A 15,184-nucleotide genomic window follows, 5' to 3' on the forward strand; every position below is an offset into this window, starting at 1 on the left:
AATAATACGAGTTGCGAGGAAGGGTCAAAAGCGCCCATCGACTGCGAGCGCCTCCCTGCGCAACGCACGCGCACTTGCGACCAAATCGCGCCTAAGACGACCGCCATCGGGTTGCAAGCGCTCGCCGTGATTTTGAGTTGCTCCGTCTCTTACATCCGGGCTCCCCCAGCGCTACGCAACGGCAGCACGGTGCGCATGGCGGACCGCGCCGGCGGCACAGGATGTGCGCATGTGCGTTGGCGGGAAGGAAGAGCTCCGTGGGGGCGATGAGCGAAAAAGCAACGACTGGCAGATACGACGAAACGTGCGATATGAACGGAGGATCATTCTTCGCCGGTGTAGCGCGGCGCAGCGCTGCCAAGTAAGCGAGGCGTATACCGTGGGAAGAGGCAGCGCGCCGCCGGTGCCGAGGAGTAACTTCAGGCATGATGGGAGTGCGCTTGAAGAGGGTGCGCAGGCTTTCGACCATCGAGGAGAGCTGGTGAGATCAATACTCAGTCTTATACACGTTGCTAAAAAAAATGTGATCATTGCAGTTACAATTATTATTGGTTTAAAACTTCAATTAGATTACTTCGTCACGTGAGAAGAGACATACTTGTCGGTAGTTGAAAAAAAAAACTTAATTTTTTCGGTTACTTCATATTTTTCAAGCAACAGATTTTGCTGCCGGTTTGAAAACGTGAATTTTTTTTTACTGTTCGTTAATTGATTAGAATAACCAAATTATAATCTACTTAGTTTCTTAATCCATCAATTATGCTAAAGCATTCTCCTGTCAGAGAGTCAGTTAGAGGATTCTTTGGAAAGGAACTTGTACGAATAAAGGCGTCATTAGAAACGACTAGGGAAAAAATACAAGTAATTTCAGTACCTCAAAAATTATTCAGATTACTCCCGTGGGTACTTCCTAATAAATGTAATCAAATTTATTTATTTATTTATTTATTTATTTATTTAGATTACCTGCATCGCCTTGGAGGCATGATGGCAGCATTACTCCAAATGTTATCCATTACAAATATTTTTATTACCTGTATCGAGCACCGTGCAAGTCTGCAATGCTCTGTTGTGTGTGTGTGCGATTTTTCTTGTTGCTGTTTTGTTTTACGAAGGGAAGAATTAGTTTTCAAATTCTCGAACCGACTACTTCAAACTTCAGGAATTAATGGTACGTATATGATATATGAACTGCAATTATGAAATCTGTACAGCCCGCAACACTGTTAGCGCGAACAAGCCATTGCCGTTTTTTTTTTTTTTTTTTTTACTTTGGATTTTTGGTTTTGAAGGACTGTCATCACAACTGCTATAAAGTTGTAAAATGCTCTGTTGGGGAACCAACAAAAGTTGTAAATCTTGACGCCCGCCAATACCCTTTCGAAGTAAAATGCGAAGAAGCGCCGATTTCGTGTATACACTTACAGTCAGGGTTGTAAAGTACCTAGGTACAAGTAACTGTAAATCGGTGCCTAAGTACTTTTGTTGTATCTGAGGTACAAACCTAGGTACTTTCATTTCTCAGTATCTGTATCTGTATCTTATGTACATTTTCCAGTAACTTGTAACTAACTGAAGTTAATTTTTACAGGTACTTTTCTATTTGCTTCGTCAAAATCGTAGAAAATACAATATAACATATAACTGAAAATAAGTTATAATTACAGTTGTAAAGCAATTTAACGTCACGTAGTGTTTCCATGCAATAAATCGAACTCAAATTTTGCACTTAACAAAACTGAATATGTTTGTGAAGAAAAAAACTGGGAGGACGATTAACCTTCGCCTTTAAGAGTTGAACGCGATAGAGTTATCGGGCCCCGTTCGCATGGCCTTCTCGATCGCTTCTCATGCTCTTGAGTCACACAACGACCTAGTTCTTATGATACAACACTCCCGGCGCGATCGAGGAGCTTTTGCCAGTGCTTTGATGCCATTTTACTTCGCAAAGTTTATTTATGTGTTTGCTCGGCACGCGCGGACAACACTCGACGCGATAATGCTTTTACCCTGACACAGACAGACATCGAGGCACTCCAATAACGGCAGGATCGCAGTGCCATTCCCGAGCCCTCCGTTGCCTAGTCGGTATCATGTCTGGCTCGCAACCGAAGGGTCGTGGCTGCGATCCTGCGTAAATTCTTCAAATTTTTCTTTAAAGCAAATGAATTAGTTTATCAAGTGGGATCATTTGAAACATGTGGCGACCATTAATTCGTGTGTCTTTAACCACCTTCATTCCACGCGTAACGTCACGTTTCACATGAGCGTTGTGGGTTGTTTGAAATTCCCGCGCGAATTCATGTGGCTGTGACGTCACGACCCTATTGACCATTCAGGAATTTCCCGTCACGCCACCGACGCCACCGACATCCGACGGATTTTCTGTGACACGAGCTCCTAAACGCGCTCGCCGTTAAAATATTCTCTTCCTTCCTTAAAACATTGACACCAATGTCAGGTTATCCGTTGGGGTTTTGGGAGTTCGTAGTTAATCGTAAGATTAATGCGTAGACTGGGGTTGATTTAAAGTTAACAAGACGTTTATTAACTGGGATTACAATCGGTTACACAAGTTTACATAATGTAGGAAGGAAGAGCGGTCGTCCCGTCCGTATCGTACAGCGTCCCGGAGTCGTCTCTGTTGCGAAGGGGCTTCTCCTCGGTGAGACGTAACCCGACGCCTCGCTCCTCTCGCCTCGGAATCCCGCCCGGGTCACGTAAACCGGGGGGCCCGATTCTGGGGGCTCCACGGAGGTGCAATGGGAAAGCCCGGGCTGGACGAAATTTTTGGTCGACTGTCTGGGTCTCTGTCTGGCAGGCAAGGTGGCTCTCCGCGCGGAAGGCGCTTGACGCTGACACGCCCTCCTTTAAATATGATCTGTCCTCAGATCACCAGGTCCCTCGGCCGTGTTGAAGAGTTCTGCCGGATTCAGATCCCGTTCGTTGTAGAGACGAATTTGTTCCACGTTGACTGTCTTCACATTTAATTTCCCATGCGCTGGCGAAATTCGGCGAATCGTTACCAGACTGTCTCCGAGGAGGTCGGTTACTTCATAGGGTCCGTCGAATCGCGCGTCCAGGGTGCCGCTTCTGGCGCCTATCTGGAGAAGAACGGTGTCTCCTGTTCGAATGTCTGGAGTTCCTCTTTCTCTGCCGTACCGGAGCCTGGAGTACTCTTGGCTTGCCCGCAGGCTGGCCCTTGTCTCGTCTCGGCTTTTGGCGAGCTCGTGAAGCCTTTCGCTCTCGGATATATCTTCGTCGACTGAACCAATGTTCAGTTCTCCCGGAAGCTTCGGGTTGTATCCGTGCATAAGCCAGAAGGGGCTCCAGTCGCTGTGCTTGTGCTTGCTGACGTTTATGGCCAGCGTCGCGTCGTTCAGCACTCTGCTCCAATCATGTCGTTGTCCGACGATCTTCCGAAGCACCTGCTTCAGAGATCCAACCATTCTCTCGACGAGACCGTTCGACTGCGGCCAGTAGGGTGGAGTGTTGACATGTTCGATGCCAAGCCGACGATGGAGCGCTGTCGTGCGTTTGTTGACAAAACCTCGTGCTTGATCGGTAATGATGACTTCCGGCACCCCAAATCGAGGAATCCATCGGTTCATCAGGAAGTCCACGTAGTGCGTTGATGCAGTGCTCGGTACTGCCACTGCGTCCATGTATCTTGTGGCGTGGTCAACACATACGAGAATGTAGCCCTTGTCTTCGCTCGTGTCTATTGGACCGAGGTGGTCGAGCGAGATCACCACGTTGGGCTCGTTCGGGATGGCTCGAGGACTCAAGCAGCCTTTGCTCCGTGTTGTGCGCGCGTTAATCGTCTGACACGTGTGGCAGGACTGTACGTAACGACGCACATCTTTGAGCAAAGTCGGCCACCAGTACTTTCGTAGGATGAGTTCCCTCGTCTTTTCCGTTCCCATGTGTCCTGAGTTGTCGTGAAAAATCGTCATCACAGAGTCTCGGAGCGTGGCGGGAACGACAATTCTCTTTACAATGCGTCCTTTCTCCGTGGTTTCTTTCGTGAGGACGTCGTTCTCGTTGTTGTACGGGCTGTTTTCGTCGCTCGCCAGTGACGCTAACTTCTGGCATTCTGCGTCCCATGCCTGCAGGTTGCTCAGGTGACTGTGATCTCTTGCCACAATGGCGTAGCACGTCAACCCTTGACCCGCCGGTACCGTTTTGAGGATGTCTCCTGGCATGCTCTCGCTTTCTCCCTGTCGTGAAAGGGCGTCGGCTGCCGTGTTCAATCTTCCTGGTCTGTGAACAACGTCGAACGTGTATTCAGCAAGGTCGAGCGTCCATCGAGCGAATCGGCGATTCGTTGCTCCCTTCTGAGCCAAATACGCCACGCTGAAGTTGTCCGTAATCACAGTGAAACGCGGTCCACCCCGCAGGTAAATAGAGAACTTCTCTGTCACTGCCCAATGCAGCGCCATGCATTCGAGCATGTTGGAGTGAAGGTTGGTGTCGTGTTTGTTCAGCGATCGGCTTGCGTATTCGATCACCCGTTCCCTGCCGTCTTGCATCTGACTGAGTATGGCTCCGAGGCCGGTCTGGCATGCGTCAACGTGCACATGCGTCGGGCAGTCTGGTTGGAAGCTCGCAAGAAGTGGAGGGTGTTTGAGAGCGTGCTTCAGAGAGTCGACCACGTCTTGGTGTTCATGCGTCCACATAAAAGGTGTCTCTCTGGCGATCAGATCTCTCAATATACGAGTACGTGCTGAAAAATCAGGGATGAACTTACGGTAGTGGTTGGCGAACTGTAGGAACGAGTACAGCTTCTTGGCGTTCATGTGTGGTTGAAACTTGTCGACTGCGGCGACTCGAGCTTGGTCAAGCGTACGTCCGTCCGATGATATTTCGTATCCGAGGAAAGCGACGTTGTCGCGCACGAGTTGGCATTTCTTAATGTCCATTTTCAGTCCGTTGGTAACGATTCTGTCGAGAGCTGAGTCGAGGAGTTCTAGTGCTTCCTTGACCGTTGTTGCTCCTTGCCCTACGTCGTCCATGTAAGTGGAGGTTCGTGGCAATCCGTCGAATGTGCGTCGCATCACTTTCTGCATAGTCTGTGGAGCTTTGCAAAATCCAAATGCCATTCGGAGGTACTCGTACTTTCCGTCAGGTGTTACGAATGCCGTTTTGTGGATATCATCCGGTTTCACGCGTACGGTGAGGAAAGCTGTCTTTACATCCATTATGTTGAAGTACTTCGACTGGTCACGCATGATATCGTCGATCACATCTTCCATGATGGGCATGGGATAGGACGGATTCACAGTCTTCGCGTTCAGCTTCCTGTAGTCGTGAACCATCCTTCGCGGAGTCGTTGGGTGGTGCGGTTGATCCACAACAATCGTCGGTGCGGCATACTCGCTTTCGCTTGGCTGTATGATTCCCTTCTGGATGTAGTCGTCGACCTGATTGCGGATAAATTTTCTGTCCGCTGGGGAGCACCTGTATGCCCGGGATACGACTGGTATGTCGTCCCGTAAATCGATGGAGTGTTCGGCGTGTGGGCAAAGTCCGAGTGATTCCCCCTCTGACACGAAGGCTTCGCTGTGCCGGATGAGAATACACCGTAGTTTGTCCGCTTCATCGGGTGTCGCGTCTTTTGTCATTTCTGACACCGTTTCCTCGATGTCCTGAAGCAACTCTTTGCTTGGGGTCTGTTTTTTCGTGTTGAATCTTACGTATTCCGTCTCTTCGATGGCGGTCGGTGTACTGGATTCTCGTTTGCAGAACGAAACGATTAGTGTCTCTGCGGTTCTGCCTTTCTGATGCGTGGATGTCGTTGAATCGCGCATGTCGCGTGCGGATTGCTCGTTGTCGTCGTTCGGTATTTGCACGATCGTGACATCGTTCGATGTATGGAAAGTCACATCAACGTTGGCTTGTTGGCGCCAGTCAGATCCCAGTATCACATCCAAAGGCGCTGGCAATGGAGCGATAACTACGTTGGGAAGCTGCGTTCGTGTGGTACCAACAGTGATGTCCAGCTTTGTTGTGCTTTTCGGTTCAAGCTTGCGATCGAGGACTTGGATGTGCTCTTGTCCTTTCCATGGGCTCGTTTTCGTCCCTACGTCAAGCGCGGATGGTGCGATGATGGATACGTTAGCACCGCTGTCAATGCAGACGTTAACGGGCCTATCGTTGTGCACGAATCCGTCGACAATTGGAAGGCTGCCTCCAGTGGATCGTAGAAAGCAGTTCGCTTGTCGGTTCGTAACTGAGCTCTGAGCGTTCGACGTTGAGCCAGTGTTGCGTCGTTCTTCTGCACGGAGTGTTGCGGTCGTTTTGGGTTTGGTGCAATCGCGTGACAGGTGACCAGATTCACTACAATTGAAGCACTGTCGGGAGGAAGGCCTCTTGAATAGGCTGCTCGGTGCGGATTCTGACGTTTGGCGTTGAATGTTGGTCTTTCCTGACGATCTAGATTGCTGTGCCTGCGTGCTTGGTTTTTCGGTGCGTCTTCGACAATCGAGCATGGCTGCGCGTTCGATCAGTTCGATAACCGTTTTGCAGCACTGCGCGGCTAATGGGTTAGCCCAATTATCGTCCTTTATCCCGTTCAAAATGAGGGATATGCGTTCTTCCATAGCAAGCGTATATGGTGCCATGTCGAGCTTCGCGTTTTTAGAGTAAATGTATTGGACGATCGACTCACTTTCGACGAGTTGTCGTTTCTCTTGGAACTCGAGGAATTCCTGCATGGTCATTTTTCGTTTGAACCTCTCGGTGATTTCGTTTTTCCAAGAGTCCCAATCGTTGATTTTTGATCCGTATGATGATTGCCAATGTTTCGCTGATCCGCGGAGTCATGAAATGGCGTTCACGAGGGCAAGTTGAGGTGTCCAATGAGCTAGGGCTGCGATACGTTCCACCTCGGCGATCCAGTGCTTGATATTGGTCTCGATGGCACCGTCGTAGATGGGGATTGCTGTTGAGGTGTCGCTCGTTGAGTGAACCTGCAGTGGTTGCCCTTGTCGTGCCATGGACTCTGAGATTCGGGCTTGCGTCTCGACGATCATCCCGAGAAGATGGGTGATTTCGTGTCGTTCGTTTTCGTGTGGAGTCGACGTTTGCGGGGGAAGTTTGGGAATAATCACGTTGCTCTGCGTGGGCGTTGGTCGCGCTGGAATGTCGCTTGGCTCCAGCCGTTGCACTGTCGGGCCGTTGCTGGGAGCCGTTGCTACGTCTTTGGGAACGTCTGATGCCTTCGTCAAAGATACAGCTTGGATGAGGCGTTGCATCTCGGCTTGTAGGCGTTCGACATCGGCTTGGAGCTTGTCGTTGGCTGTGGAGAGTTCCTCGATGCGAGCTTGCTGCTCGTTGCGAGTCTCGCTGACGGACGTGAGGGTTTCCACCGTGCCTTCAGCTCCTCGTCGATTCGCGTTGTCGTCTAGAAGTCTGCGGATGAGTTGCTTTTTCGGTCCGCTGCATGGGAGATGACGAGACCTCAATTCTTCCACCAGCTCGTATTTGGAGAAGAGGTGAAGATCATCAGCGTTCACTGCGTTCAAAGCGTCGTTGACCGCAAAGCGTCGTTCCTTGGTTCTGCTTTCGTTGACGCTCGTTGACGGGGTGTGGCCGCTCGTACCCTCCGTTGATGTCGGCTGCGCCATGTCAGGTTATCCGTTGGGGTTTTGGGAGTTCGTAGTTAATCGTAAGATTAATGCGTAGACTGGGGTTGATTTAAAATTAACAAGACGTTTATTAACTGGGATTACAATCGGTTACACAAGTTTACATAATGTAGGAAGGAAGAGCGGTCGTCCCGTCCGTATCGTACAGCGTCCCGGAGTCGTCTCTGTTGCGAAGGGGCTTCTCCTCGGTGAGACGTAACCCGACGCCTCGCTCCTCTCGCCTCGGAATCCCGCCCGGGTCACGTAAACCGGGGGGCCCGATTCTGGGGGCTCCACGGAGGTGCAATGGGAAAGCCCGGGCTGGACGAAATTTTTGGTCGACTGTCTGGGTCTCTGTCTGGCAGGCAAGGTGGCTCTCCGCGCGGAAGGCGCTTGACGCTGACACCAATAAAGCACGTTTATCAAACTTGTTTTTGTGTACATCTCAGTATACAAAGGATTTACTTCCAATAATAATGTGACAAATTTCAGAAAAATACGTGACGTGAAAATAAAAAGTATCAACATTGTAAAACCCGAGACGTGGAACAAAAGGAGAAGAAAAAAGGGGACAACACAGACAACTGTGTCTGTGTTGTCCCCTTTTTTCTTCTCCTTTTGTCCCACGTCTCGGGTTTTACAATGTTGAAAGTTCACCAGCTCGCTTGCATCTTCTCTGTAATTTCTATAAAAAGTATCTTTGAAGTAACTGTACCTGTACCTAGGTACATTTTTAAGCGAGTAGCTAGATACGCACCTAGGTACAATTTCGTATGAGTAACTGTAACTGTATGTTAGGTACATTTTTAAAGTAACTTTTACAACCCTGCTTACAGTGTCACGCAGAGTGGCTAATGCATTCAAGTAGACACATGCACCTGGGAACCATAAGGTCTTACTTAATGATAGATTCCACATAAAGGCGTAAGCACCATGAGTATCAATATTATAAATTATAAGATGAAAAAGAAACGAACATCATTCTCAACGTTTAGAAATAAAGAACTTTTTTTTTCTCTCTCACTGTAGTACCTCATATCTCGCCACTATCTTCCTGTAGTTCCAACAATAGCTTAGGGAAGCTGATGCACACTTTTGTTACAAGTTTGCCCTACTATATTTGGCTGCTGTTGAGCGTGTTGCGTATAACCCGTAAGTCGTTTTGCCCCCCGATCGTGAGATTAATTTTCTCATGCCGTTTGGTTGTGGCTGCCCTCGCCCGCATGGAAAGGTGGTCTAAGCACAATGGGAGCACACCGCGACCAAAATCATGGGACTTTACATACCTCGTTTCGCCTCAAATCAGAGCACAGCGGACGCAACGGACCCGTGGAGCCAACCAGAAGCTCCAAAAATGCAAAGTCACGACATTTGTCATCTCCTTATGTATCCGCCCGCAATAATCAACTGAATCAGTCAAGCGCCTTGAATATACCATAAGCTTGCGTTTTGTTCTGTGTGTATCCGTATTCCGTCCATTAACCGCGCACTTACAATAAGTTTTTATCGCGGTCTTTCAATTCGTTGTGATCCCGCTTTGACAGACCGTCGTGATGGCATTCTTACAATATTTTTTTTTCTTTTTTTTCAAATATAATGTGAAGTTTTTTGTTTTGTTTTTTATTTCCGTTGGTGTTTTCATATGATGGTGAGACTTGCATGCTTTTTTCTCTATAAGTATGGACCTTCACTGGGGAAATTCGGAAAAGCAGTTATATTTCTCGTTCGATTCGGTTACGAGAATATTGAAGCTCGTCTCGCTTGCGCATATACTGCGATCATAATACTCATGTAGGCGGTCTTTACAATTCAGTTTCGCCGCGCCGACCGTACAAATACTGTATATAGATAAAACTTATATACCAACTTTTGTAGCATTAGCTATACTGGCCGAGGTTGAGCAGTTCCGCGTGGCCCTCATAATGAGCCGTGCTCATTATGCGAGCCGTGCTCATTATGCGGAGCGCGCGGCGGCGGCGGCGGAGCTCCGCATAATGAGCACGGCTCATTATGAGAGCCACGCTCCGCCGCCGCCGCGCGCTCCGCCACCGCCGCGCCCGCCTCGCCCGCATCGCCGGTCTGCGCGTTCCAGAGGAGTGACGTCATAGCCGCGGCAGATGCACTGGCGCCGCCGCGTGCCCAGCTGTGCGCCTCCGTTGCGCGGTAGCCAAGTCTGACGCTGCACCGGAACCGCTTGATAGCGCCTCTCATTTTGTGCGCATAAGCTCACGCTACGTCTATCCTGGCCTGGCACAGCCAAGCTAAGCCACCGCAAATTTTTTTCTGAAACCAACAGTTTCTTGAAAATGGCAACTTATACAAAAGGTGTGACTCTTACACCTAAAAATGCGGTGATTTTACCGCGCAGAATTAGATCCATATTCTATATTCTGACCATCTTCTGATGTGCTCAACACGGTCGTGGATCTGCACCTTCGAACAACATATGTATATGACAGTAGTTGTCGTAATAATGATACTAATAATAATAATATTATTATTATTATTAATTAGAATAAGGATATAATTAACCATGTTGAATATACCTGAGACTGGGATAGAAAGGAACATAAAAGTAGGGACAGGACGACGTCTCATTGAGACGTCGTTTTGTCCCTTTCTGTTTCTTGGGCTTTTATGTTCCTTTCTACCCCAGTCTCAGGTATATTCAACATGGTTAACATCCACCAGCTCGCCTGCACCCTTACTATTTTATCAAGGATATAGTTTCTGTGCCCAACGCAACCATATCCGTGTTCCCCTTGGTGCACAAAAGAAATAGTGATTTTGCTGAAATATAGATAATATAATTTTTTTTTTAAATAGCATGAAAAATTATTAATATAGATCGTAGAAAACACGCAACATGCTCGCCATATACACATGTCAGCTGGTTACAAAAAAGTGCTTGCTCACTAAATACATCTTAGCTAGATGACGCAATCATAATAAATATATCTGCATGCTTGACATTGGCGAGACGTTACAGAAAAAATTAACGTAAAAGACAGTAAAATATCTAGTAATGTATGAAGAAACCTGGAAACTGACACAGCTCAAACGTAGGTCACAGTCAAACGCGCCATTGACAACGCTGTGCAAAAAAAAAAAAAAAAAAAAAAAGTTTTTTATTTGACAAATGCTCAAGTAAGACTGTATAAAGAATAAATTTATAATTAAACAAAAACGACGTTGGAAGTTTCCATCATACACAAGTTGTATCAATTGTTTTTGCTCAAATTGAATGCTCGAAGGATGCGCGGCAGTTAACGAGTTTCAAACCACTGATGGGAACTCAAACCTTGATCGAACTAACGAGCAAGATATTCGTATGATACACGCAGATTTTTTGAACAGCTGATTTAGACTAGATATTAAACCTCGCATGTTCACTGCATGCACTGAAAAAACAATAAAAGACACGTTAGCATTGAATGAGAGCTCACTAACAACGTACACGCCGAGATCCTTTGCAACAGTCACACGTTAGATTGGTCTTCCTCCCAAAGTATAGGTGAAATTCCAAACATCATGATGCCTACCAATAGGCAAAAATCTTAGTTTTTGTGGGATCAAGAAACAAACAATTCGATGTACACTTCTGCAGTATGCTAGTCAATCGTGTTGAAGAGCATTGCAATCAACAAAAGAATCAACACCCCAGAAAATCTTGATATCACCGGCGAACATCGGCATCATAGCATTTTTCCCAAATAACGTTATGTTATTTTCAAATAAAGAATAGGAGCAGCCCAAGAATGGAGCCGTGGCCAAGAGTGAATGTTGGAAATTCTAACATCATCAGTAAATAGCCAACTACATAAATAACCTAAAACTCGCTTCCTCGGCAGGACCAGATAATATTAACGCTAAGATTATAAAAATATACAGCCAGTATTTTCTGTGCAATTCTAAATCTCCTCTTTAACCAGCCTCTCTCCGAAAGTTGGATACCTTTCGACTGGAAGATTGGGAGAGTCGTCCCAATCTGGAAAGAGGGAACACGGCCCTCCGCTTCTAACTATCGACCCACCTCTGTAACTTGCATCGAATCTAAACTTCTCGAGCACATCTTGCACCCTCATATTATGACTCACATATCCTCAAACATGTTTGTCTTTCGTCAACAGCATGGCTTTTGTAGGGAGTTCTGTGAAACCCAGCTCTGTGAATTTGTTTATGAGCCACAAACTAACCTTGGATGCCATAGAGCACATACAGACTGACGGCATTATTCTTGACTGTTCAAAGACGTTCCACCGTGTTCCACATCAACGTCTTCTTCTGAAACTATCATCCCTGCAATTAGATCCGCTTGTATTTGCATGGATTCAGTTTTTTTGCGTCTCACGTGCAATACACAGTCATAATTACAACCATAAATCAAACCTGACAGGAGTCACATCACGTGCTTTTTGTTATCTTCATTAACGACCTTCCATGAGACCTTTCCTGTAAAATTCGTCCATTCCCAGATGACTGCGTCACTTATAATATCCTTTCATCTAAAGCCGATAATCTCAAGCTTCAAATTGAGCTAACAAAAAGTAACGACTGGTGCAAAAAGTGGCTGGCGTCGCTTAACAAATCGAAGTGCAGAATAATCAAATTCACTCGTAAACTCTTTTTAAGCTTTCAATAAACTATTAACAAAGACGTCATTCAAGCTGTTCCAGTGCGTAGATATCTTGGCATAAGACTACCCTTTGATGGAAACGTCGCGTAAAAGCCCCCCCCCCCCCCCCCCCCCCCATTGCTGTCGAAACCTCCCGGGCACTCGGATTCAAGAGACGCGCCATCTTAAGTTCGAAATATCGCTTACGAATCCGACGTAAGACCTAGATTAGCATATGCAACCTCCATCTGAAGCCTCATCAAGTTTACGTAATCAACCATCTAGAGTCAACCCAAAACCGAGCCGCCCGGTTCATCTAATCATTCATCTTATCATCCTACGACTACTCTGCTAGTATTTCTTCTGTAAAAAGTCAACTTGCACTGCAGCCCTTCAGACATGGAGGAAGGTTTCTCGTCTTTGCCTTCTTGATAAAAGTTACCACCACCAACTAGAGCTAAGAGGCACCTTCGTCTTACTCCCCGAAAGAAGATCAACCCACCTGAATATTGCTTGTCCAATTAAATGAATCTCCGGTAAAACTAATACGTTTAACGAACAATTCATTCCTCATGCCATCGCTGAATGGAAGAAACTGCCATCCTCCATTGTTAACGTCACTAATGCAGCGGAGTTTTTTGTTTTTTTTTTTTAAATTTTATTATCCCATTTAAATTGAGTGAATGTATTAACCACTGCTGTGTTTATTTTCGTATATTTTGTTTTTGTGTCGGTGTTACTATTGCATCATTCATCACTTTCAACCCACCTTTCTATGTACCGTATTTACTCGAGTAATAGCCGCACTATTTATGAACAAGGCCCTTGCCTCTGCTTTCCCGCAGAACACATATACGCCCAATCATCGCGTTGCGCATAAATTACATAGCAAATAACCAGATAGAGAACACGATTCTCCATACAAATGCAATCTTCACAGATGGTATCTTCGCGCGAAGACGTTATCTTTGTCCTGTAAACCGCTGGAAGCATGCTGTCGTTTGCAGTGATTGGCGATTCACGTGCTCCGCGGAGAAGCCAACCCTCAGGTTTTCTTCATAAACAGTGCGGCTATCACTAGAGTAAATATGGTAATGCCCTAACCTGGCGTTAGAGGATTAAAATTAATTAAATTACATTAAATATATGAGACCACAAAAGTAATTCAGAACAACAGCCGTATTACTCTAGTTTGTGCAATAACAGTTCGTGATCAACATTGTCGAATGTTTTAGACATGTCAAAATAAAACGAATATACTTGTCGGCCACATGTAACATCAGGTGCAGAGTAGTTTAACAAAGAGCACAAATGGTTTCAATTTATCGATGCTGCGAAGCAATTAGTTTCTGACGAAAATAAAACGTAACGCGTCTATGCACAACCTTCTCAAACACTTCTCAAAAACACTCAATAATGAAACCGGACGATAGTTACTGCCAACCGATGTATCATCCCCTTTAAGATGAGCACGACCACTGTTCTCTTTCGTAACAATGGGAATACGACAGAACTAAGTGATATATTAAAAGTTTGCTCCAAAATAAATGCAAACAAGTCATCGCAACCCTTGGTTATAAAACTTGGGATAAAATCTTCACCGGTAGATAAGTTTGGCTTGGAAGTTCGTGATACCTCTTATGATATCGTCATTATCCATTCTAAAACCAGACAACACATCCTGACTGTTAACTTGAACTCTCTACCCTAGTGTGTGTATTTTGCTGACGAATAGGTACCAGGTGCTGAAATAATCAGCAACTGGTATAAATATGCGTATTGACGAGGACCAAGTCGTTAAGAAGGCTGTAATGAAGAATACTGTTCTCTGGTCAAGCCTCCAGTTAGTCGATGGCATGAAACACTGCTTGGTCGCCAGACAAATGAAACGATTAATACGAAGGAAATGGAGTGACCAGTTTGGAGCAAGCAATGTTCAAGTTCCGTTCACTCGAGATGAATATGCGGTGTTGTAGCGTGTGTGGCCGCATGCGGAAGTATCTGAATGTAAAAGAACTTGTTGTTGGGCTAGTTATTGGTGTTGACTATTTGAGTGTGTTTTAGAACTGCAGAAAAAGAGAAAAAAAAAAAAGAAGAAGAAAAGCGAGCCAGCCCGAACCCTTTTGAGCTCATATCCAGCCTGCCTAACTAATCCCTGGTGTTTGGGATTGAAGCAGAGAACCTTGAAGGGTTACAGAGATTTTGTCGGGGGGCCGGTAAGCCCATTAGCACTCGTGCGAGAAGGCCGTAAAAAGCGAGGATGAAAATGGAGGAGGAAAGGGGAGGAGGAAAAAAATAAAAGAGGGGGAATCTTCTGCCACGCTGAAGAAAATTTTGAGCGCCCGCCTTTCTTAATCTCGATAGGTTCCTACTCTCGACTTGCTTTCCGCATATTTTAAGCGAAGGCCTATATGTCCCATTACGAAAAAAAGCGTCGGCGTTTTGCTCGAAAGGTGGTCACACCATACGTCATCAAGCACGCGCCACTCAAGGTCAAAGCGGGCACGCCTCAGAAATAAAACACAAAGAAAAGCGCAGCAACGCAGATGCATCGTCACGGAAGCCGTGAGGCCGGCGGGAGCGCCGCGCCTGCGCAGTGGGAGAGCGCGATGTCACCGCCGGAGCGCCGTGTGCGAAAGGAGGGCGTAGCGCGCTGGGAATACGTTGCGTGTAGGAATGCAAGAGCATTCCTACACGTTAGCGTTCTTAAATGTTTTTGGCGTGTTTATTTTTTTTTATTTTGGGATTACAATTGTTTTAACGAAGTGTCTAGCGTTGCGTCCGACGTAATTAAGTTACGTCCAAATCTCCGCCTTCCCTAGGTTCACGGGGGAGAGAGAGGAGGGCGGGGGGAGGGTTAGGTATACGCGTTTCAGTGCTCTGCCTGGACGTAACGCTAGCCACAGCGTTGTTTTTAACTCATTCAGTTACAGCTACAATG

At 46.5% G+C, this 15,184-nt stretch overlaps 1 protein-coding gene across 2 annotated transcripts in view; it reads left to right on the forward strand.

Annotated features, from left to right (window-relative positions):
* The first annotated feature begins 272 nt into the window (after positions 1–272).
* LOC8031802 (equilibrative nucleoside transporter 1) overlaps positions 273–15,184 on the forward strand; it is a 101,915-nt gene continuing 87,003 nt past the window's right edge. Inside the window, exon 1 of one of the 2 annotated variants that reach the window (XM_029986556.4) lies at positions 273–481. In XM_029986556.4, coding sequence (XP_029842416.2) covers positions 426–481 — 56 coding nt within the window. In that variant the 5' untranslated portion in view covers positions 273–425. The remainder of the gene's footprint in view (positions 482–15,184) is intronic. The other variant, XM_029986557.4, reaches the window with a different exon arrangement.

Source organism: Ixodes scapularis, unplaced genomic scaffold, assembly GCF_016920785.2.
Source record: "Ixodes scapularis isolate PalLabHiFi unplaced genomic scaffold, ASM1692078v2 PGA_scaffold10__122_contigs__length_95168666, whole genome shotgun sequence".
Taxonomy (NCBI): Eukaryota; Metazoa; Arthropoda; class Arachnida; order Ixodida; family Ixodidae; genus Ixodes; species Ixodes scapularis.